Source organism: Megascapheus bottae, chromosome 2 (assembly GCF_031878675.1).
Source record: "Megascapheus bottae isolate mThoBot1 chromosome 2, mThoBot2.hap1, whole genome shotgun sequence".
Classification (NCBI taxonomy): domain Eukaryota; kingdom Metazoa; phylum Chordata; class Mammalia; order Rodentia; family Geomyidae; genus Megascapheus; species Megascapheus bottae.
Window position 1 is genome coordinate 86,638,537 of NC_143510.1, and position 23,893 is coordinate 86,662,429.

General features: G+C 45.8%; 1 protein-coding gene and 1 pseudogene across 2 annotated transcripts in view; both read right to left on the reverse strand.

Moving 5' to 3' along the window:
• Positions 1 to 23,893, reverse strand: part of Syn3 (synapsin III) — a 358,286-nt gene that overhangs the window by 325,374 nt on the left and 9,019 nt on the right. For both annotated transcript variants that reach the window (XM_090328587.1, XM_090328588.1), the window contains exon 2: positions 4,818 to 5,258. In XM_090328587.1, coding sequence (XP_090184713.1) covers positions 4,818 to 5,128 — 311 coding nt within the window. In that variant the 5' untranslated portion in view covers positions 5,129 to 5,258. The remainder of the gene's footprint in view (positions 1 to 4,817; positions 5,259 to 23,893) is intronic.
• LOC150067480 (ubiquitin-like FUBI-ribosomal protein eS30 fusion protein pseudogene) lies at positions 15,973 to 16,409 on the reverse strand (annotated as a pseudogene).

The window sequence follows — 23,893 nt, forward strand, 5'->3', positions numbered from 1 at the left end:
TACCAGGCCTCAAGCGGGGTTCTAAGGTGTCCTGGGGTCCTCATGACTGTGCTCAAAGCAGCTGGAAGCAGCTTCACCTTTAGAGTAGAAGCTAGAAGCCAGGTGCCAGTGGTCACACCTAGAATTCTAGTGACTCAGGAGGCTGAAATCTGAAGAGCATGGTTTGATGCCAGCCCAGGGGAGTAAAATCCCCAGGAGACTCTTATGGCCAAAAGAACAGGAAGTGGCACTGTGGATCAAAGAGGCTCAGGGACAGCGCCCAGGCCCTGTGCCCAAGCCCCATAACCAACAAAAAATACACAAGCAAATAAATAAAATAAAAAGAGTTTTTGAGTTTTCAGCATAGGATAAAGTAGAGGATCCCAGAAATAACATGTGTAAATACACACAAGGAAACAGGGCACTTGGCCAACATGGTGATAAGACATGGTAGATGGGACTTTAACTTCCCACTGCCACCTGCCCATTCTCCACGATTTGCAGCTTATCTTCTTTCCCGACTGAACTCTTTGGGGAGCAACTACCTCACTCAGAGGTCAAATTCCCTAATATCCAGAGCAGCGGAAAGAACAAGAATAGCCTAGCCTGGGATTAGTGCTTAAACTCAGAAACTGATATGTTAACTTGAAACCCTTTTGTATAATTACCTAATTTTTTAAAATAAATTTAATCTTAAAAAAAGAAGTAAATATGCCCCATACACCCAAGGGCAATATCTACAAAAGTTCATTCTGCCAGCCTGAGATCATCAGGATGATACCTTCCACTGGCCCTGTTCATGGGGCAGGGCGAGGTCCACTGGCTGAGGATGGGCACTGCCCTCCAGGGCCAGGCCACCGGATCCTGTGCTCAGCTTCTGAACTTTAATGTGGAGTACTGCCTCTTCTCTTCTCTTCCCCGGCTCAGACACCTCAGATCCTGGGTGTGAATCTACTGATTTGTTTCAGAAAGAGGCTACCCTGGGAGGGCAAGCAGGGGGTGAACTCAGGAAACTGGAGGCCAGCAGAGTTCAAGGGTAGTGGGATGAAGAAAACCGAGCTTTGGGTGCCATTACCTAATTCCTCTGTTCCTTCCAGGCTGCTCTGCTCCATCTCAGAGCATAGATGGCCCACTGAGCCATACTAAGCTTTCCACAGACCCTTGCCCCAGCCAGTGTCACCTCTGAGCCAACCCTGGTGATGGCTGCTGAGTGGCCTCCCAACACATTCTGTTATAAATTCTCTTTCCAACAAAGGTGGTTCTGGAACCCTCTAGTTCCCCCTGAAGGGCATTGGCCAGGTGCCAGAGGGTACTTGGGGGCTCCACAAGATTCAGTTTAAAGCATTTGCCAGTTGGGATCCCCAGGAGAGAAAGAATGAGCTCCCAAAACTCTCCCCCTGCCCAGGGCTGCAGGATTAAGGGGTCCGAACCAAGTTCATGTGGATGTGTGGGAAGCTGGTGGGTCTATAGTAGGCAGTCTTCACCCAGTGAAGGAGGGAAAACTTCAGGACCAGGAGGGGCAGATAGGGCAGTGTTTGGGGCTGAGGATCGTAGAAAAGGGGGTCATGTTGTCCCAGTGTGTGTGGGGGGGTGCCCATCACTGTCAGTGCAGGCCAATGGATGGCTCCCCCTCATTATCTTCTCAGGGAAGCAGGGACAGTGCCAGCTGATCTGGTTTCTTCCCTCTCTACCAAGTACCAAGTTCCTCCTGTCTGGAGGCAGTTCTCACAGTGCAGGATGGCGCTGACAGGAGGTTGCCCAGCTCTGCCAAGACTACCCAGGAACCATGGGGCTGGCCTGCCACCTGCTGGTCACTTTTAGTAGAATGGGCTAGGCCTATTTGGGGAATTCTGCTAACAGAATGAAGCATCTTTTTTCTTTTCTCCCCCAGTCCCTCCCTCCTCCTTCCCCTTTCCTTTTCCCTTTTCTTTCTGAGATAATCTCTAACTATCCAATTCAGACTTTCAAACTCTTTTTTTCAGTCATGGGACTTGAACTCTGGGCCTGGGTGCTGTCCCTGAGTTCTTCAGCTCAAGGCTACTGCTCTACCCCTTGAGTCACAGTGCCACTTCTGGTTTTCTGGTGATTAACTGGAGATAAGAGTCTCATGGACTTTCAGTGCCCAGGCTGGCTTTGAACCTTGATCCACAGACCTCAGCTTCCTCAGTAGCTAGGATTACAGACATGAGCCACTGCTCCCAGTAGACTCTCCAACTCTTAATCCTCCTACTTTAAGCCTCCCTCCCCTGCACTTCAAGATTACAGGCGTGCACCACCACATATGGCAGGTTGGAAATTCCAAGAAGTTAGCTTCACCTTGGAAAATTGGGAATGTACTCTAATCCAGAGAGGTTAGCCAGTGAAAGTTCATGAAAACTCTAGTGTGGAGTGGAGTTCTATATTAGAGGCTGACAGGTGTGTGGAAGGAAGTCTGCACTGAACGTAGAGGCAACCTCTAGGTGAGTTTATAAGTCTCAGTCTCCTTCCTCCCTTTTTAACCCATTGAGGAGGCAAGAAGAATATCTTAAACCAAAGATTTTTGTTCACAGAGCCAGTTAACATGTGGGGGTGTGCTATGTGACCCAGACTGCATTGAGAGAGAGAGTCTTTGGGTTAAAACTGGGTCCCCAGCAGCACATATAGCCTCAAGTGTAGACTTGCGGCTGAAGTGTAGGCTTGAAACCTGTGGACTGAAGAAACTGGACACCAAGGTCAACATGCTAGTGTCACTTTGGCTAGGGTCACTCATGCGTTCCAACTTCATCCACTACCATATGCTACACTACACACCCTGTGGACGGCAGCGGAGAGAAAGAAGATTCAACTTCATCCACCTGGAAGCTAGCAGGCAGGTGACCAACAGGCACGAACAGGAAACATGGAACAAATTCTATTCAGTCTACCCAGTACTGGGCATCGAAATACCAGATAAAACATACTTAGCAAGGCATCTCTGCCAAGATGAATGACTAATGTCACACAGGAAGGGACCTAACTCTCTACAAAAATGCCAATATATACTTAAATAGCCCCTAGTGTCTACAGTAGCACTTGGTAGCACATAGTAAGCACTTTCATATTAACTTAGATGCTAACAATACTAGCACAAATGGACTCTGAGGCAGGCACTGAACTTCACAGAAACCACTGAGCTGCTCTGCAGGTAGAGATGGGTTTGAGGGTGCCACCCTAGCTTAGATTCCCAGCCATTGCATCCCCTGGCCATTTATGAACCCTTCCTTGGTCTGCCACACCCCACACCTCCCCCAAGAAACATCTTTCCCAACAAAAAGCAGAGCCAGAAAGAATACAGGCAACACAGAGCAGTCCCAAGACAAAGCCAGACATCAGACTAAAGATAAATAGAAGGGCCACACAGCCATGTAGGCACTTGACAGCAGCACTGTGCAGAGAAGAGTATCCAGAACCAACTCCTCTGCATTGATGTCATTCTCCCTCATTTTGGGGAGGAGTTAGAGGTTACGGGGACAAATATTGCCAGCTGTATGTCAGACTGAAGCTTGTTATGGTCATGGGGCTTGAACTCAGGACCTGGGTGTTGTCCCTGAGCTCTTCTTGCTCAAGATGAATACTCTATTACTTTGAGCCACAGCTCCACTTCTGGTTTGTGAGGGGTTAACTGGAGATAAGAATCTCAAGGACTTTCCTGCCCAGGCTGGCTTCAGACCACAATCCTCGGATCTCAGCCTCCTGAGTAGCTAGGGTTACAGGTGTAAGCCACCAGCATTCAGCAGTTTCCCCCCTTTTGAAAGGTAACATAGCATGTTTGGGTTTGGTTTTATTTGATTTTGGTGTGTGTGTGTGTGTGTGTGTGTGTGTGTGTGTGTGTGTGTGAGCGTTGGTACTGGAGCATAAACTCAGGGCTTCACATTCTTGCTTGGCTTTTGTTTTTTTTTTTGACCAAGACTAGTTTTCTACCAGTTGAGCCACACCTCTACCTCTAGCTTTTTGCTGCTTGATTAGAAATAAGAATCTTATAAATTTGTCTACCAAGACTAGCTTTGAACCATAATCCCCAGATCTCAGCCTCTTGAGTATCTAGAATTATAGACGTGAACCATGAGCACCCCATCTGATAGTATTTATACCAAACACACTGAAACCTTCACAATCCATCACTTCAACAGGTTCATGGACTGACACAATCACACTCTCATAGCCTGGATTCAACTAACTTTCTTCTTTTTGTCCTTTCGTCTTTCCCTCCCTCCCTCCTTTCTTCCCCCTCTCTCTCTTTCCTTCCTTCCTTCCTTCCTTCCTTCCTTCCTTCCTTCCTTCCTTCCTTCCTAACTTCCTTGTTTGTCATGATGTTTGAACTCAGGGCCTGGTGCTATCTCTGAGCTTTTTCACACAAGCTAGCACTCTACCACTTAGAGCCATAGCTTTAGGTGGTTCCTTGGAAATAAAGACTCTCACAGACTTTTCTGCTTGGGCTGGTTTCGAACCAATCCTAAGAACTCATCCTGCTGAGTAGCTAGGATTATAGGCGTGAACCATGAGCATCTAACTTCAACTTTCCTTCTGACTCAGCTTTGCTGCCCACAGCAGGACTTCAATCACATTTTCTAGTTCTCAGAGGTACTGGTGAGAAGGTTGTGACTGTCAAGGTAAAGCTTGAGGAGAACTGGGTGCAACACCTGTGCCGTGGTGCCAGGTAGACTGCTGGCTTGGTAGAAGGTAACTTCCTTCCTGGTGGTCAGTTTCTGAAACCACACAAACTTTCCTACCACTCTCGCTCCTCTGTTTCTCACAAGAGATGATACAGGCCTCATCTCATCTGCCCTGGAAGGGAGTGATGGGTGCCCATCCCAACTTACCAGTCTGTGTGCGCATCATCAATCACCAACAGAATCCTGGGTCTCTGAACAACGGGCGTGGAGGGAGTAGGGGGCTCGGCCAGCCCCACGGGGCCCTGCGATGTTTGCTTCATGGCACTGGAGAAGGAGCTGAAGAGGCTTGACCCCGGGGAGGAGAAGGAGGCAGCCAGGGGCTGGGGGTGCCTCCTCTCCATGGCTGGCGAGGCAGGGGAGCTAGTGGAGCTCTCTGGGCGCTGCAAGTCTGTCATATAGCCATTGGGCAGGTTGGCCACGAAGCTGCTGTCAGAGAGACGGCGCCGGAGGAAATTCATGGCTACAGATCAGTGGGAATGGCTTGTTCCTCTCTGATGTGTCTGGTTGAGCTTCCCAGTTAAAGGGAGTGGTAGATCTTGGCTCAGAGCAGGCTGGGGAATTCTGTCAGCCGTAGTGGAATTGGCTTACCTGTTGGAAACCAGCCAACAAGTACATTAGTGGAAATGACCTCTTCCCCTTTAAGAGTAAAGAACCAATGGCACTCCCCTGGTCCACTGCTGGTGGCAATACAAACCAGGAGGCCCATCTGGAGAGAAATTTGGCAATCACCATCAAAACGTACCTTTTAATCTATAATTTCCACTTTCAGGACTTCTGTCCTCTGGAAAAGAATCTGAATTACAGGAAAATCTAAATGTGCACAAATATGTTGATCACAGTCCATTTGCATGCCAGCCAAGTGCTATTTTAAAAGTAGTGAACAGCCAGCCAAAGGGTAGCGTGGTCAGTCCATGAATCTAGGGCCGAAGGGGGCACTTGGTAACAGGAAAAAATCATTGTGTTGCGACATTAAAAACATCATGCAACAAAACTGTGGGCACAGAGTAATGGCATGCATGTAAAAGTTGAAAAACTCCCAAGTTTTAGAAATAACTCAAAATAGTAGCAGTGATTGCATTGTGTGAATATAATCATACACCTTAACCCCTTAACCACGACACTCTCTTTTTACCCCATTTATTTAAATTTTCACAATTTTCTAGGATTTTTATACTCTAGTGGTACATTTTCTGTTCTTACACAACCTATATTGCTGTGAATAATATTGCTTTAACTCAGATCTTAACATTCAAGATAGGTGGAGATATCTTGTTCTGTTTTGTTTTATGCCAGTTGTGGAGCTTGAACTCAGGGCCTCCTGCTAAAGGTTGGCACTCTACCATTTGAGCAGTATCTCCATCTCTCACTTTTTGCTGGTTAACTGAAAACTAATACTCTCTTGCCTGGCCTGGCTTCAAAGTGTGACCCACAGATCTCTGTCTCCTGAATAGCATGGATTATAATAAATATGAGATATGAGCCATCAGTGCCTGGACACTCAGAAACTGACACCCTGGCAGCCAGCTGGATAGGTAACACAGGCTGCCCTCACATTGACCACTAGAGGGCAGATGTGGGCACATCAGATAGGATGAAAAATAAAAAATCACTGTGCAACCTGACAAACTTGGATGCTGTGGCACAAAGGGAGATAACTAAGATGGACCAAGGAAGAGGCTGAACAACATCTCAGACCTGTGTAGTGTCAGGAGACAGAAATCAAGTGCAAAGCACAGGGTCACAGGTTTTGCATCCATATGGAAGCACCCTACAAGAATGAGAGTCATCACAGACCAGCATCAGATACTTGGAGAAAAGATGAGCCACTGACTAGCCCAGTCAGGAAAGTAGACCATTTCTGTTCACATGTCTTATAGACACACAGCCTTCCTTCCTTACTGTACTCCCTGAGTACATCCAGGCTCCTCTTCTCTTCTCTGCAAAAGCCCACAGGGATGCTAGGATAGTTGTCACCATGAGCAATTCACCATGGGAACATGCCTGTTCATGCAGATCCACTTCTAGCATGTTTGAGACAGTGGTGAGTTTTGTCTTTGATCGCTAGACCTCTTCTCAAATGCTTCTCCTTTTTGTCCTTTTTCAAGACCTCATCACAAACATCAGACCTCTTGGTAGGATCTTGTCATTTGAAGTACAAATTCAGAGGAGACTCAGGCATAAGAAATGGGGATTCTAACAAAGACAGAATGCTTGAATGCGCCAGCTACCTCAACGTGATCACACCTATTAAAACAGCTCTTCCAGCTGGGCACCAGTGGTGCAAGCCTATAATCTTAGCTATTCAGGAGTCTGAGATTGAGGATTGCAGTTCAAAGCCAGTCTGGGCACTAAAGTCCATGAGACTCTTTTCTCTAATTAACCATCAGAAAACGGAAAGTGGCGCTGTGGCTCAAGTGGTAGAGTGGTGGCCTTAAACTGAAGAGCTCAGGGACAGTGCCTAGGCCCACAGTTTAAGCCCCATGACTGACAAAATAAAATAGCTCTTCCAGAGTTGTCAGTATGAGATATAAGGTCTTGAAGCAATCTTCCTACTTGGTCTTTGAAACCTAAGAAAATAGATTCCAGTGGTGGAATTTGAAACATCATGAGAGTAAAACTGTAATTGTCTAAAAGGTCTAAAGATTCTATCCAACCATGCAATTATACACCTATAATTCTGGCTATTCAGGAGATTGAAATATGAGAATCATAGTTTGAAGCCAGTTAATTGGAGATTAACCAGCAAAACCAACAACAACAAAACAAACAAAAACAAGCTCCAAGTAGAGCTGTGAATCAAGTGGTACAGTATAAGCACTGAGTGAAAAAGCTAAAGGATGATATACAGGTTCTGAGTTCAAGCACCAGTATCAACACACATACACATACACATACACACACGCACACACACACACTTCCATCCTATACCTTAGTAAACATCATATGTAAAAACAATGCTTTAAGAACAGATTCTCTTGCAAGCCTGAGTTATCAGTCCTCACAACTTTTTCTGGTGTTGGGCACAAGTAGACTGAGTCAGAGAGCCTAAAGGTAAACCTCATGGCTCCTGGAACCAGATTTCCTGAGTTTCAATCTCACTTCAAGATTTGATGGGGCACAGTGGCTCACATCTGTAATCCTAGCTACTCAGGTGGCTGAAATCTGAGGATTGCAGTTCAAAGCCAGCGCAGGAACTAAAGAACCTGAGACTCTTATCTCCAATTAACCTCTAGAAAATGGGAGGTGGGGCTGTGGCTCAAGAGGTAGGGTAGTAGCCTTGAGCTAAAGAGCTCAGAAACACTGCCCAGGCCCAGAGTTCAAGCCCCATGACCACTCCCCCCCCCAAAAAAAAGATCTGAGAAAGGTTATTTCACCTCCTGTGCCTCCACTGCCTTGTGTTTACATTGGAGATGGAGATGACAGAAGAGTATCAATCTTTCATACCAAGCAACTTAGTATTTTCACACTGCAAAGCATCCAGAGGAGTGTGGTACATGGCAAGCTGTGGCTTTTATCCTGGCTGTTTTCCAAACAGAGCAGTAATGACATGATTACTTTAGTTTGGGGGACATTGTGGTAGGCATGGGCTTTGGGATGGCCCTGAACTGGAGATCCAACTTGGACACTGGCAGCGGGGTAGAGGGTTCTTCCTTTACAAGACTGGCCAAAACCTTGCCTGACCACTTCACAGGTATTTTTTAGCAGATCTAAAAGTGTGTGCTGAAGTGCTTTTCAGAAGTATTTGTTCAGTGAATGTACAGGGAAAGGGACTTTCGAGGTACACAGTTCTGTGAACATTTTCCCATTCACGTAACCATCAACAACCATAACAGTGCTTCCTGCTGGGGGCGGGGGGAATGCCTTATTCTAATCACCAGCACAAAGTCACAGTATCTCCCAGGCCAATGTATGCATTCCCTCCCATGGTACACTGGAGAAGGATTGATGTGTCTCTCACACTTCCTAGTGAACACAGAAAGAATATGAATGATGATTGAGATCCTCGTGCTCTTCTAGACACATGCTGGTGTCACTCCTCACCTCCCTTGGGCCCTTGCTCAATAGCACCCATTCAGTGAGTGCTCTCCTCCAGGGGCCACCATCTGGCACTTCGGATCCCTCGTTCCCCATTCTACACTTTCTTCATGGCTGTATCGCCAGCTATACCTAGATGAGAGCAATATGTGATCTATTCACTGATTTGTCCCAAGCACATAGAACAGTCTCAGCACATCGTAAGACACTTGCAATGCAGGTTTCTCTGAGAGCAGGGGTTGGGTTTGGGAGTGATGGGGAAAACAATGATAAACAAAAGGGGTGATATTTATAAAGAGTCACCATATTTATAAAGCGATGGCTGAATTGAAATCCCTTTGTACAACTAAAGATGTTTTTTTTCAATTGTTGAAGGAAATTGTTCAATGCAACAAGGCACAAAGTTCAACTAGCTTCATGTGTTTCGTGAAGATTAAATGCACAATTATTCTAAAGAAAGCCGCTCTTGCTTAGTCTAAATACCCTGACATGTAAAATCTCAGCTCATCCAAAATGACAACACTTGAGAGAATATCTGACTTCACATTCAGTGACTCCTCCTCCATCCATGTGAGGACACTCATCCATTCCCTTTCACCCCATCTTCTTCTCTGTACCCACTAAAAAACATGTCTTCCTCCTCCATGAGGAACCAGTGTTTGGGTAGAAAGCTTAAAAATTTCATGAGGAAAGCTGGCCTGGGCTTTATCAATACATTGATGAGCAAAGATAAAGAGTCTCTGGAGAGGCTGGGAGCTCTAGCCTGTGTCACTTAAAGTGATACCAGGTCATAAAGCAATGTTGAACTTCCTGGAACGCAGTCAAGCACACATCTGCTAAGGCAGCAGTCAGCTCCATGCAGATTATAGACCCGCCAGGTCTCCCATGCACCAAGCTCCATTCCACCATAGGACACGAGACACGTTCTGCCATGCAGGAGCTCAGATCCACACCCACAGGCCTTGCTCTCCTGCACTGCCATCCTCCTCCCCATCCCCATGGGACTCTATGTGTACCCAGACAAGGAGGATTTAGCTATGGAGCTGGAATTTCTGAGTGTGGGAGCTTTCCCTCCTCTATGGGAAGACACCCAAGGGTGCCAGGAAATTTTGTGAGGTGGGGGGAGGGTAATCGCCTGAAAACAAAAGGTGTCTTCCCAATATTTGCATTCATCTTCCCATGCAAAATATATTTACATCGAGAATGCCAACACAGAGACCAAAAAATGAGAGCTCATGTAAATAAGCATTTGCATTTAATAAATTAAAACATTCAATAGATCCTCCTAACAATAACCAAGTTACTACCAAATATCTGTAGGGTTGGTTTATTCAGAGGACTTACAGAGCCCTCCAGGGAGCACCCATCAGGGCCCAGGACTGGAGTTGTCCACACCACCTTGCTTCTGATTAACCTGGACTTCCCCCGAAGGCCATGTCTACCATCTACATGGAAACCCTAGGTATGCTGAGGGCTGGGGTTCAGTGATTATCTTAGGTCCTTCAGAGAAATAAAAAGATCTGTGGTGACTTTTAATAGTGTTGACTTACTGTATAATACACCATGTCTGTGCTGACAATGATTTTTATCACATTTCCAGACTTTATCATTCCAAACAGAGATCGGAGGTGCTGGATAGATGTTGGCAAGTATTCAAGGCAAATACTCTCCACACTCCCTAACCATGGAAGGGTCTGCCAGTCAGTCAGTCAACCAGTCCATCTGTCTCTGTCTCTGTTTCTCTTTCTCTCTCTCTCTGACAGTTCTTCACATGTACAACTTCAGCAAATGAAATCTTCAAGCAGTCAAGGGCTGACCGTGGCCCTAAGTCCCTCTCTTTCCTTTGGCCAGAAGGACTCTGTATTTTACCAGTTCCCAGTAGTCTAATGAGACACCAGTGTCCATTCTCTGCCTTGAATCTCAACCCTTGACTTGGGCTCCTATGACTTGTGGGAAGTGATCAACTTCCCACATCCAGGGAACAGAGTTGAGTCTCCCACAGCTGGGGCTACTATGCCTACCTACCTGACTGGAAATCCGGGCCCAATCACTTCTAAAATCAGGCAGGCCTGAAAGGCTCTGCTCCATCACTCTGGCCAAAGAAAACCCACAATGTGTATATGTGTGTGTGTGTGTGTGTGTGTGTGTGTGTGTGTGTGTGTGTGTGTGCTGGTGGCATTACATAAGCCCAGCCACTGTATCACTGGGAGACATAAGTCTGGACACACTTGTGTGGGGTGTGGGTCTGGGTCTGGGTCTGGCTGTGGACCATAAGGCCCACATTCTACAGTAGCATCCTCATCTTCCTGCTGTTCCCCCTCTTCTACAAAGGCCACATCATAAACCTTTGGATTCTCCTATGGGAAGTCAGGAAGTTCCAAGCCTTGGGTTTTCACCATGGGAACAGAGTACGGGGACAGGGAGTTGCAGCAGGGACTTTTAATGGGGACATCAAGGGCCTGGCATCTTTTCCACACAGCCCTGCCCTGCCTGGGGTCTACTGAATGCTTTAATTCATGATGTGCAAATGTTTCTGAGTAGCCTAAGGCTAGATTGTGGGTTTATATCTCAACAGGAAAAAAAAAAAAAGGAATCAACCCTCCATTCCTTCTGCATCTTGTCTTCCTTTCCCTTTCTTCTTTATCCTGTGAAATCACAACTTTTTCTTTTTTCAGGAACTAATTTTGGATCTGAAATGGGTCCTGGGAATCAAGACTATTTCTCCCTCAATAGAAGACTCCACTCTGCAGTGTTTCCAATGTCAAATTAATTGCTCTCATTGATTAAGGACCAATAAAGTGCTAAACACTCTAGGTTTTTGAACTCAGATATTAATTAGCATTAATCATGTATCTCTCATCATTCTCTTTAAATAAAAACAAAAGCCCGGAGGAATTAAATCACTTATTCAAGGTAACATAGCCTGCCACACAGCCTGCCACACAGGGGTGGAAGGAGCAGAACACCTATCCACACATGGCAGTGCCTGAAATCCTCTAGTACCCACATTCTTCACAGGATCAAGAACCAACAACTTCACTTTACAACAGAAACACAAGAGCCCTGCGAATGGAAGTGAATCTTATTCAATACTGATTCACTGAATCCTCATAACCACAGATGATATAAACGATCGTGGACACCTATTTTATTAACAGATGTGTGGATATGGGTGCTGGTGGCTCGTCGCTGTACGCCTAGCTATACAGAGAGTGAGATTTGAGGATTGAAATTGAAAGCCAGCCTGGGCAGGAAAGTCTGTAATCTCTTATCACCAATTAACTACCAAAAACCTAGACATGAATCTGTGGCTCAAGTGGTAGAGTATCAGCCTTGAGTAAAACAAGCTAAGGGACAGTATCCAGGCCCAGAGTCAAGCCCCAGGTTGGATAAAAACAGACAGACAGACACACACACACTCACACTCATGCAAACAGAGGTGGGAAATGAGGCACATGGGAGATGAAGTACCTGAAGTACCTATCTATCTGGTTAAATGGTGGAATCTGCATCTGAGGCCCAGTATTTACCATATAATAAGTAACTGGCTATGGTCACTCAGCCTATGTTCAGTGTTCCCAGCTATCAGGCTCAGCTCTGCCACTCCCTCAAGCCACCTTCTTCTTGCCTAAGGTAGCTGTGCTATTTATTCCTCGCCAGTGTGGAAGTGGAAGCCTACAGTTACACCAGTAGTAAGTAGCAGAGCTGTCATTCAAATCCAGCCTGGCTCAGGCAGCCCTGGCCCTCACCACTAAGCAACACTGCTTAGAGCATTAAGATCCAAGCCCTGGTGGTCTTCCATCACGCCATGTTGATCCTTTTGGGATCTCCATTCTCAAGTGCTCAAGCTGAGCTCGGCTTTCTCACAGAGACATTTTGAGCCCTCATCCCCACGCCTTAGTCCTGCGATGGTCTCATGTTTCTGTCCCCTCATCAGGCACACCCTTCCCTATGTCCTCTTGCTTTCTCCAGCTGGTTATTGGGATCCATGATCACTGTGAGGATTCTGTGACTCGGGTCCAGCCACTGATAGCTTGCCACAAAGTGCAGACATACACTAGCCACAGCAGACTCAGAGGAGAGGTCTTGGGCTTGGCTTTGAGGACCATGGTGCCAGGCCAGCTACAGAGAAGCTGACCTTGCTTGAACTCGTTGAATTGGAGAAGGCAACAGGCCAGAGCCAAGAGCCTGGAGTAGACAAGGAGAGGCCCATGCTGCCCAGATCTGGGAGCCAGACATGAGGTGTTCCTTCTCTTGAGATAAGAAAACAAATGACCTCCTTTCTGGAGATAGAGCAGCCTTCCAAAAGGTTGACACAAGTCTGTAATGCAATGGAAGGAACTGGGATGGCAGGCAAACACTCATAATGTGGGAGAACTACTGACAAAAGAGAAACAGAAAAGGCAAGATACACACACAGGTACACACACACACACACACACACACACACACACACACACACGAACACAAAAAGACAGAGAGAGATGAAAAGACACACAGACATAGAAACACACAGAGAGGCAAGGAGATACACCCTTGGAAAGACAGGGATACAGACAGATATAAAGAAAGACAGAGGGAAGTCCAGCTCAAGACAACACATCCGCGAATCAGGCCACGCCTACTTAGCCCTCCGTCCTGCCACTGTCTGCTGCCAGCAGCCTAGAGCAGGGCAGATGGCCACCTGGCAGGGCTACTGGTGGCCAGGTGCTGCTCTAACGAGGAGTTTAGCGAGAAGGCATGACTCCTGGGTGTCACTTGTCATATCCCAAACCTGTCTCCTGATGGCCTGCTCCTCTGTTGCCTATACCTTGCTGCAGCTCCATCTTCGCCACCTCAGTGATGAACTCACCCTATCCTTCAAGGGTGATCTTCTGTGAGTCCCTGCTCGGCTCTCTACCTGCTACCCTTAGATCCAGATGGCTCTGAATCCTCGACGCATGCTCTTTCCACTCCATAGTTGCAGCCAGTGTCCTAGCCAGCTGGACAGACACAAGCATCCACCTGATTCCACTGTTCATTCTTCTAAGGGCAGCCAAGCCTGATGATCCTTCCATGGGCCCCACTGTACTGTGGATTCAATTTACACTGCTTTTAAGACCTTGAGGACCGACATGATCTGGGCAAGCTTCCCCCTCATTTTCTACACTGAATCATCCTTCCTTCTCAAACAAATCAAACTCATTCCTTGCATTCCATGCCCCCAATCCCTGCCCACCACTGGGCCTTTCATTTGCTTCTCTTCCCTTGTTTCTCTGACTACTCCATGTGTTGACCCCAGCACTGCCCATTACCTATGACTAAGTAACTGTTTCTTTCCACATATTGTAGCATCTCTTTTCTTAACCAGTGATGGGTTTATTTCCTGTCTCATTTCCTCTAGAGAATATCTGACACCTCTAACTCTCACTGCCTGATCCAGGACCTGTCACAGATAGTCTGCACATAGCAGGTACCAGGTAGAAGTTTACAGGAAATCCTGAGCCTTGTCCTGACAGAACCAGTTTCCCCATGGGTTGGGACCTGAGAGGAAGCAGCTGTGTGACACAGGTGGCACTTCTGTCTGTCCTGTGGAACTTGGGCTCTGTGACTCTGCTTGCCTGATGGAGAGGGGCCATTGCTTATGTACAGACAGTTGGCTCTCATCAAAACTCTGGGCCAGGATAAATTCCTCAGGGTAACAGCTTTGGGAGGAGGAGCCTAATGGGAGGTGTTTAGATCACTGGGAGATGGAGTTTGCATGCCCAGATCAATGTCATCCCTCAGGAGTGAGCGACCACTGCTCTCACAGGACTGGTCCCTTACTACAAGATAGGCTGTGACAAAGCAAGATTACGTATGTAATGGTAACTCCTCTGTACATCACCTTTATAATAATAATAAAAATGTAAAGCAGGGTTATGCTTAGTGCTCAGTCTCTTCAGAACGTGCTTGCTCACCACTTCCTGACACATAATGAGAGTTGCCCTTTTTGTTTTTTACAGTCATGGGGCCTGAACTCAGGATCTGGGTGCTGTCCCTGAGCTCTTTTTGCTCAAGGCTAGCACTCTACCACTTGGAGCCACAGTCCCATTTCTGATTTTCTGGTGGTTCATTGGAGATAAGAGTCCTACACACTTTCCTGCCTAAACTGGCTTCAAACTATGATCCTCAGGTCTCAGCCTCCTGAGTCGCTAGGAATGCAGCATGAACCTCCAGTCCCTGGCAATATTTTCCTGTTTTATGGAGCAAGAGGCCAGATGCAGCTGCCTGATCTTGAATTTCTGTGCCTTGAGTTGAATAAAGTCCTTCCTTTATAAATGACAAAGTATGAGTCATTCTGTCATGGTAATAGCAAATAGATCAACCTGGGAATATTCAGTGGAGACCAGAGACTTGTCCCAAGTTCCTCTGACAAGTAAGTATAGGGCAGGGGCCTGAACACAGACCTCCAGATTCCTCTAATGAGTGCCTTCTGTTTGCCTCCAAAATTACCTCCATTAAAATGACAAGTTTCTCAGGACATCAACTCGTATTTGTTAATCACTCAATTCATCTTATCCTGGCAAGAAGCACCTTTCCCCCTATTTAGGTAAATACCAAGGAACTGTACTCTATGTGTGGCCAACTGTACACTCTCTGAGTCCTTGAGAAGGCCATCTCATTCCTTCTCACCCAGCTCTGGGAAGCCAATAGTACCACAGCACCCATTTCACAGCTAAAGAAACAGAGGAGGGGGGGCTTCCCAACATGCAGAATCACCCACATCATTCTCATTTACATCAGGACGCAGCCTGCCAACCACTGCCACCTTGCCCGCCTGTCTCCTCTCCTGCGCTGTACTTTGATAGGTTGTTCCCTGGCTCCTGGCACCTAGGAAACAATAGCAGGGCAGAGCTGCAGTGCCCTTCACATTTGACAGGCACTAGCTCAGAAAATTTCAGCAGGCGAGGACACTGCAGGTTTGCTTCATACTGCAAAGGACAGCGCGGGTAAGGCTCCTGTGGACATTTTCTCTAAGGGAAGCTGGGTGGTCTCACCAGGGGCTCACTGTGTGCCCCACACAATAAGAAACTGCCATCATAAAAATATCAATAATGAGCATGACAGATGTGTGTTTGTGTTCCCCAGGTGCTGATTCTAGTCCTGCTCATCTATGTAATTTATCAATCCGAACAGTTGTAGGGAACCAGAATATGTCACTTTGATTTGGGGGTTTAGGGTATGTTTGGGTTTTCTTGTATGCCAGTCCTAGGGCTTGCACACTGAGGGTTTTTGTTTGTTTGTTTTTTTGCATGGGCGAAGTAGCTTTATTACAGAAAGACAAGATTACATAAGACTTAAGAGTTTGCATTGGGGCCCTTCTTCTTGCCAAAGGTGGGAACAATGTTAACAAAGCGTCAGTTGTATTACATCTGCCTCTTAGCCTGGCCAGTCTTCTTCTTCTCCTGTTTGGCCACCTTGGAGTTTGACCTCTCACTTTTCCAGCATGGGCCAAGGATCCATGGACTTTACCTCCAAAGCAAATGGCAGGGTCATTAGAGCCTCCACCCCACACTGGCTAAGGGTAGCGTCATCATCCAGTGCCGTGCCTGCCAGCGGCAGGACTTGATCTTCCAGGACAATACCCTCCAGGGAGGCCACACGAGCCTTAATCTGGGCGATCATCTCCTGGACGGTCACCTCAAGTGTGTGGCTCTCCTGAGAGTGGACAAAGAGCTGCATGTTGGCGACGGAACCAGGAACCAGAGCCGCTGCCATGAAGAGGGAGTCAAGAAAGAGCAGGGTTTTTTGTTTTTGTTTTTGTTTTCTTTTTAACTCAAGGCTAGTGTTCTAACTTAACTCGCCACTCTACTTGTGTCTTATCAATGAACTAGCCAAAAATGGCACTGGAAGCATGGCTCAAACGGTAGAACCAGCAAGCAGAGTGAATGTAAGATCTTAGGTTCAAGTCAAGGTACTGGCCTAAAAAGAAGAAAATTAAAGAAAGATCTCCATCCTTCATCTGCTTGCCTTAAAAGCAGGACATAAATTTGCAGAGAAAAGTCAGGCACTGGTGGCTCACACTTATAATCCTAGCTACTCAGGAGGCTGAGATTTTAGTATAGAAGCATCCATGAGATAATAACCACCAAAAAACAAAGGAGGGGAGGGCTGGAAGTGGAGCTATAGCTCAAGTGGTAGAGCAATAGCCTTGAGCAAAATAGCTTTAAAAAAAAGTCCATGCCTTGAGTTCAAGCCCCAGTATAGTATACACACATTTGCAAGATGTCCTCCTTTTTTTTCCCCAAGGACAGAAGTTAATCATTGGGGACTTCCAACCTTTTTTAGTCTAGAGGCATCAAGTAAATAGGACCCAGTCTGTCTCCTGTCTTTCATTCTCTCATTTTCCATCCTACAATTTGCTGCCTAAGAGATTCTGTCCTTTCTCTTGCCTCACTGCATCTCCAAACATTGGTGGTTACTTTTGTTGCTTTGCCATAGGGCCTAAGTTCTGGCACCCTTTGCAATTCCTTATCTCCCTCTGCAGAAGCAGATTTATGATGGGTCACGTCTTGATCAACCCTCTCTACACTGACAACATGGGAAGCTTAAAGTGCAATTCAGATACCTCATCTAGCAAGCATCACAGCTGGACAAGGGCATGTGGTGGGGCTCTGGGTTCTGCATACCAAGCACTTCTTCTACCTATCAGTTCAGGGGACGTAGCCCAGCCTCACCTACTCTACATGTGGAGATCCAGAAAAGTAAAACAACCAGCTCAGCAGACACAGTCCATGGCTTCAGCCCAGATGGTTCTGAGCACCACCCTATCACTACTGCACTGGCCTTTCCTGCAAGTCACCTCATTAATGAACCCCAGCCACTTACCCAGAGATCCCTTCTGCTATCTGAAAATGGAGGGCTGACACTGAAAAACTCAGATGAGAATCTTTATTCTCATTCTCAAGAGCAATAACCAGTCACAGCAAAGTGACTTATGGTTCTGCCTTTCTCTATCCAACTTCTAGTAAAACTTATCTGGCTATATTAATAATGACACTTATTAGATTCTTACAACATCCCAGGAACTCAGCTAAGCACATCTCCTGCAGTCTCTTGCACATCTTGTCCTCCTTTAAAAGAGAGTCTGTTATCCTCATTTCATCCTGAGCAAGAAAAGCTCAGCAAAAATTCAGTAACTAGCCCCTGGTAACAGCAAAAAAAGCCACTTCAGGTCTCAACCCATTTGGTAAGGCTCTAGATTCTAGGCCTTTATCCACATATTAGCTTGTTTCTCCTCCCTCTTCTTTCCATAGAAATCAAGCTCTCTCAAAATAGTTAAAGAAAGACAGGGCACAGTGACTCAAGCCTGTAGCTTTAGCTGCTTTGTAGGCAACAATCAGGTGACTGCAGTTGAAGGCTATCATGGGAATAAAAAGTCTTGAAACTTTTATCTCAGTTCATGATTGGCCAAAGTGGTGCATGCCTGTCATCTCAGCTATGGGGGAAGCATAATGGCTTGGCGCAGAAACCTGGAGAAGCATAGTAAGAGGATCGTGGTCCAGGCCCAGCCAGACCATATCTCAAGATAACTAAGGTAAATGAGAAGGCAGAGGCATGGCTCCAGTAGTAGAGTACCTGCCTAGAAAGTGCAAAGCTTTGAATGTGTTCATCCCAAGTATCATAAAAAGAGAGGTAAGGGAAGGAGTTATCTACATCTTCAGCTCTGAGGGGGGGCTGAGAAAACACCTGACAGATCAGTCCAGAAGATGAATGTATAAAAGAAAGTCTGGAAAGAAGGAGATAAAACGGCAGGCACTGGTGGTTAGCATCCTAGTTAGTAGAAGACTGAGGATTGCAGTTCAAAGCCAGCCTAAACAAGAAAATTTGTGAGATTCTTATTTCCAATAAAACAAAAAGAAAAAAAAAAAGCTGCAAGTGGAAGTGTGGCTCAAGCGGTAGAGCAGTACTACCCAGGCCTGAAATCAAACCCTAGTACTAGCACACAAGAAAGAAAGAAAGACACTAGCATTCTGACAGTTTGATAGAAAGCTCTCCATGGTGATAAAGAAGTTTGTCCATAATAATGTCACAGAGTTTAGTAACGATAGATTGTGTCAGGAAATCTCTTCAAAGCCCCTACATTCAGTCACAGGTAGCGTTACATCCCATCAAAAACAAGAACCCTACGAACAAAGTCAAGTTAATAAGGTTTTAAGTAAAATTAAGGCTATTAGTTTTCCTTTCCAGCAATCATTTCTTATAAAATCACAATAGTATATCCATGATGCAATTTCAAGCAGTAAGGAAATGTTGATAAAAAGAAATTGTTTGAATGTTTGAAAAACTCATTAACTGACCAAAGCATAGTTTTTAAAACATGTATGTTGGTCTCTTGCTCATTTCTTTTCTTTTCTTTTTAATTTAATTTTTTATTGTAATTAATAAAAGGGTTACATGATATTTGCCATATAGAAGGTGCATTAATTCACATACATTGATACCCTTTCACATGTCTTGGTACTGTTTACCCTCCCCCCCACCACCTCCCCGTCTTGGTTTCCCCCCTTCTCTATCAAATTTCAAATAATCAAATACAAATAAATTCAATATATCAGATAACAAAGTGAAGTACTGGAACAATATGAGATACCCTAGGGACAGCAAAGGAGATGAGAGATAACATAGTATATTAAGGACAACAATCATTCGTTATATGGCTTTTGTTTCAATATCCTGGAGGTCCTTTCAATTAGCTTCATACTATATGGCCTTATATATCAAGGTTTTGCTCTATTGCAGATCTCTGCTAGTAGAACCCAAGGTTTCTACTGGTTATGACAAATGAGGGAAACCATTGAGCCTAAGTTCCTTTGAGTCTGGCTTACTTCACTTAATATGATTTTTTCTAAGTCTTTCCATTTCCTAACAAATGGGTCAATGTCATTTTTTCTGACAGCAGCATAGAATTCCATTGTGTACAAATACCATAACTTGTTGATCCACTCATCAATTGAGGGACATCTAGGCTGGTTCCATATCTTTGCTATGGTGAATAATGCTGCAATGAACATTGTTGTGCTAGTGGATTTAGTATGTCCTTGTTTCTGGATGGTTGGGTAAATACCAAGTAGTGGAATTGCTGGGTCATAGGGGAGTTCTATGTTTAGCCTTTTGAGGCACTGCCACACTGCTTTCCATAGTGGTTGAATGAGTTTGCACTCCCACCAACAGTGTAGTAGTGATCCCTCCTGGCCACATCCCCTCCAGCATCTGTTATTATTCGTTTTCCTGATCCTGGCCATTCTAACTGGAGTGAGGTGGAATCTTAGAGTTGTTTTGATTTGCATTTCTAAGGGTCATGAAACAGTGTCTCAATGAAAGATAGGCATGTTAACACATCTTCTCTTCTCAGCTATGCAGGATGAATAAATAGGATTGTGGTCCAGGCCAGCCTGCCTATACCCATAAGACCTTATTCAAAACTAAACAAACGAGGGTTGGAGGAGTGGCTAAAATGGTAAAACACCTGACTAGTAAGTATAAGATAGTAAGTTGATACCCCTAGTAACACAAAAAAAAACTGTATGAGAAAAATAAATTTGAAGAAGGCAAACTCTAAAAGGTAAATAAAACAATTGCAAACTTAAAAAAAAAGAAAGAAAGAAAAAAGGAAGGAAGGAAGGAAGGGAGGGAGGGAAAGAAAGAAAGAAAGAGAGGTGGGAGGGAGGGAGGAAAGGAAGAAAGCAGAGAAAGAAAGAAGGAAAGAAGGAAGGGGAGGGAGGAAGGGAGAATGGAAGGAAGGAAGGAAGGAATAAAGGGAGGAAAAGAGGGAGGGAGAAAAAGAAGAGAGGAAGGAAGGGAAAAGAAAAGGCAGAAAGAAAAAGAAAAGGAAAAAAGAGAAAGTAGGGGAAAGGAAAAGAAAGCTAGACTGGCAACAACACAATAATACATAAAGAAAAAAAGAATGAAAAAAAGTCAAATATTCAGAAAATGAAATGAGAAAATGCCAGACATGAAGACCACAAAGGTTCCCCGTGCTGGGCATTCTCTGTCTCCAGAGCCTCACCGAAGCCCTGCAAGTGGCTGAGCTTCAGCCAGGCAGCAGCATAGCCCCCTAAGGCCAGGCGAAGGGACACTGGCAGCTGATGACATGTGACAGGTGGAGGGGAGCAGAGTGTTATGATCCAGGCATGACACTTCCAGAAAGGTCTCCTGTGTTGTCCCTTGGCCGGCAAAGCAGGGCTCCTGTCAGCGCAGGCAGGACCCAGCTGCCTGGCAGCTTCCTTCCAGACCCCAGGAGCACCCACGGGGCAAACTGTGCAGGGAAAGCAGGCAGGACGTTGGCCACCCACCCTCTTTTACCTCGTTATTTTTGCTATTTTTTAATTACAGTGAACTAGTAAATTAATTGTCACTCATGGTCCCTGGACAGCATTTTGGTCTAACAGGCAGAAACCAATGCAAGACACATCAGTCCTCTGCAACACTCACCTCTCCTAGTTCCCATTGCCTTTCCATGATCCTGGTGGAAAAGGTTTGCAGGGGGACCGAATTCAACCAAGAGTGTGATGCTTTACAAGGCACCTAATTAGAATAGGGGCAACCAATCAGAGTGCAGCCCAGGCTTCAAGAATCCTTCCACTCAGGGAAAGCAGGGAAAGCCACAGTTAACAGTTACAACACCAGCAGGGTTTGCCTGCTGCTAAGCTGCAACACGACAACACCAAGCAAGCGTGCCTACTATAGAGCTGCCAACCTAGCAGGCCCTGTACCTCCTGGGCCAAAAGGGCTCAGGAGAAGAGTATCTGCAGCAAAGTCCAGCAAGAACTGGACTAGGACTCAGGTGGGAACTCCACATTCTTCCAGGACTACCTAAGGCAATGCTCTGCAAACTCCTTGATTGCAAAGGGAGATACACGCTCTGGAGCCACTCCTGACTGCCCACCTGAAGCGCCTGGAACTCTCTTTAGCACAGTGAGCAACAGTGGACCAGGGATCTCAATGCCCCACAAGGCACCCACCAGGGCCTTCTCCCTGCCTCTGTCCCAGCTGCAACACATAGCCCTGGGATGTATACCTTAAACAACAGAGAAGGCTTTAGGCCCCCTGAGTCCAGAGTCCAGCACCAAACAAGACCTTTCAGTCAGTTCTTCCTTAGGAAAACAATGTACATATATTTCATCATTTACCTTTGCATGGACCTGCATGTGTGATAAAGCCACAGAAGTATAACAGAAACAAAGCCATGTTTACCTTCCCACAATGTTAAAAAATGGATTCTAAAAACAAGTCAGCTGGGTGTAGTAGTACACACCTGCAATGACAGCACTCTGGAAGCTGAGGCTGCAGGTGTCCAAGTTCAAGGCCCGCCTGGGCTACATACCAAGATTCATTCAGAAAAAGAATGTTAGTCCTTGTAAGTTCCTTGCTCAAAGATCTCACCTTAAAATAGAATCCCAACTCCCATCGACAGCGTTTGTGTCTTGAACACATCTGGCTTTAGATCCCTCAGACCACACCCCTCTCCCTTACCCTCACTTTCTCTGTCTCTCTACCTGCCCGCGTGCGTGTGTGCGTGCGTGCGTGCATGCGTGCGTGCGTGTGTGTGTGCGTGTGTGCGTGCGTGCGTGTGTGTGTGTGTGTGTGTGTGTGTGTGTTGGTCCTGGGGCTTGAACTTGGGGTCTGGGCACTGTCCCTGAGCTCTTCTGCTCAAGGCTAGACCTCTCCCACTTTGAGCCACAGCGCCACTTCCAGTTTTCAAGTAGTTCATTGGAGATAAGAGTCTCAACAGAACTTTCCTGCCTGGGCTGGATCTCAGCCTCCTGAGTAGCTAGGGTGACAGGTGTGAGCCACCCTGACACTCCATTTTTATTCCCTCTTCTTGGAGCTTCTTCCCAGGGTTAATTCCAAAACCTACTGCCATAATCTATGGCTTTGCTCTCCCCTCAGAGAGATTCCATAACTGGATTTTCCTTAGCAGCACCTTCCTGGGCCTTTGTGCCATTTCCTGTCTCTTTATGAACACACTACTAAATTACTCTGCCTTCCCCATCAGAATAGAAGGTCCATTAGGGTAGGGACCTCATCTACAGTATTCACTGACAGATCTTCAGCCCTAGAATGCCTCCTGTCAGAGATGAGCACTCCATAAATATGTGTTAAATAGGAGAGTGAATAAGCTAGAGATGAACATTCAGTAATATAATCCCCAATGCTTTGTCACTTGAAGTTAGACTCTGGCTCCAATAGCTCTCACCTGCCCACTCAGCCCTCGAGGAGAGCAGTCTCATCCCAGAATACTCAGCTCCGTCAGTGATGTGATGTTTGAAAACCATCTTCAGTCCAACATCTCCTTGCCAAGTACATTCTTCCGGTGCTTGGTTAGGTAAGTGGTAAGAGACTGAGCTGGGAGGGGAGGAGTCTGGCAACCAATGCCTTCTACAGTGTGATCACACAAGCCTACTACTGTGAGCACAGAAGTATGAAGTGAGGTTGGAGGCAGACAGACAAGCAGAGAGCAGGCAGGCAAAGACAGGCAAATTGTCTAATATGGGGAAGGAAATTTCCTGCAATACATTGGCATTTGTAAGGCACCTACTCTGAAGGTTCTAGGCTATCTCTACAGGATCTCAATGAGCCCTTTCATGCTATGTACCCTTGAGGTCAGGTTCTGTGAGTTCCATTTTCACAAGTAAAACAAATTTAAAAAAATCTGAACACAGAGAGCTTAAGTAACAAACTCAGTGTCACCCAGAGAGATCATGTCTGGTGCTCTGAACTCAGAGCTTTGCAGTCTTCTTCATTCCTTTTCCACATGGGATTCTTCAGGGAATACTGAAGGGCTCAAGAAGAACATAGCTCAAAAGAACTGGACCAGAGATGATAACCTCAAAGAGGAAAATCTAACCTGGACAGGTGGCCAAGCTTTTGGCTAAAACTTCCCAAAGTCATTGGCACAGACAAGTCTTATAGAGTAAGATGCTGATCATTTCTAGCATGCATTTATTGAGCAACTACTCTCTACAAACCATTCCTGGACTGGAAGATTTCTGTCATTAGCATTAGCATTAAATGACAATGCTTTATTGCTATAAAAAACATTGCTACATTTATAAAGCTATTAGAGCTGTTTACTCATGCATGTAATGATCCAACAGTTACCTAGAAGGCAAATGAGTTTTAGAACTCAGGCCATTGTATATCACCCTCCTTTTTTAGGCTTC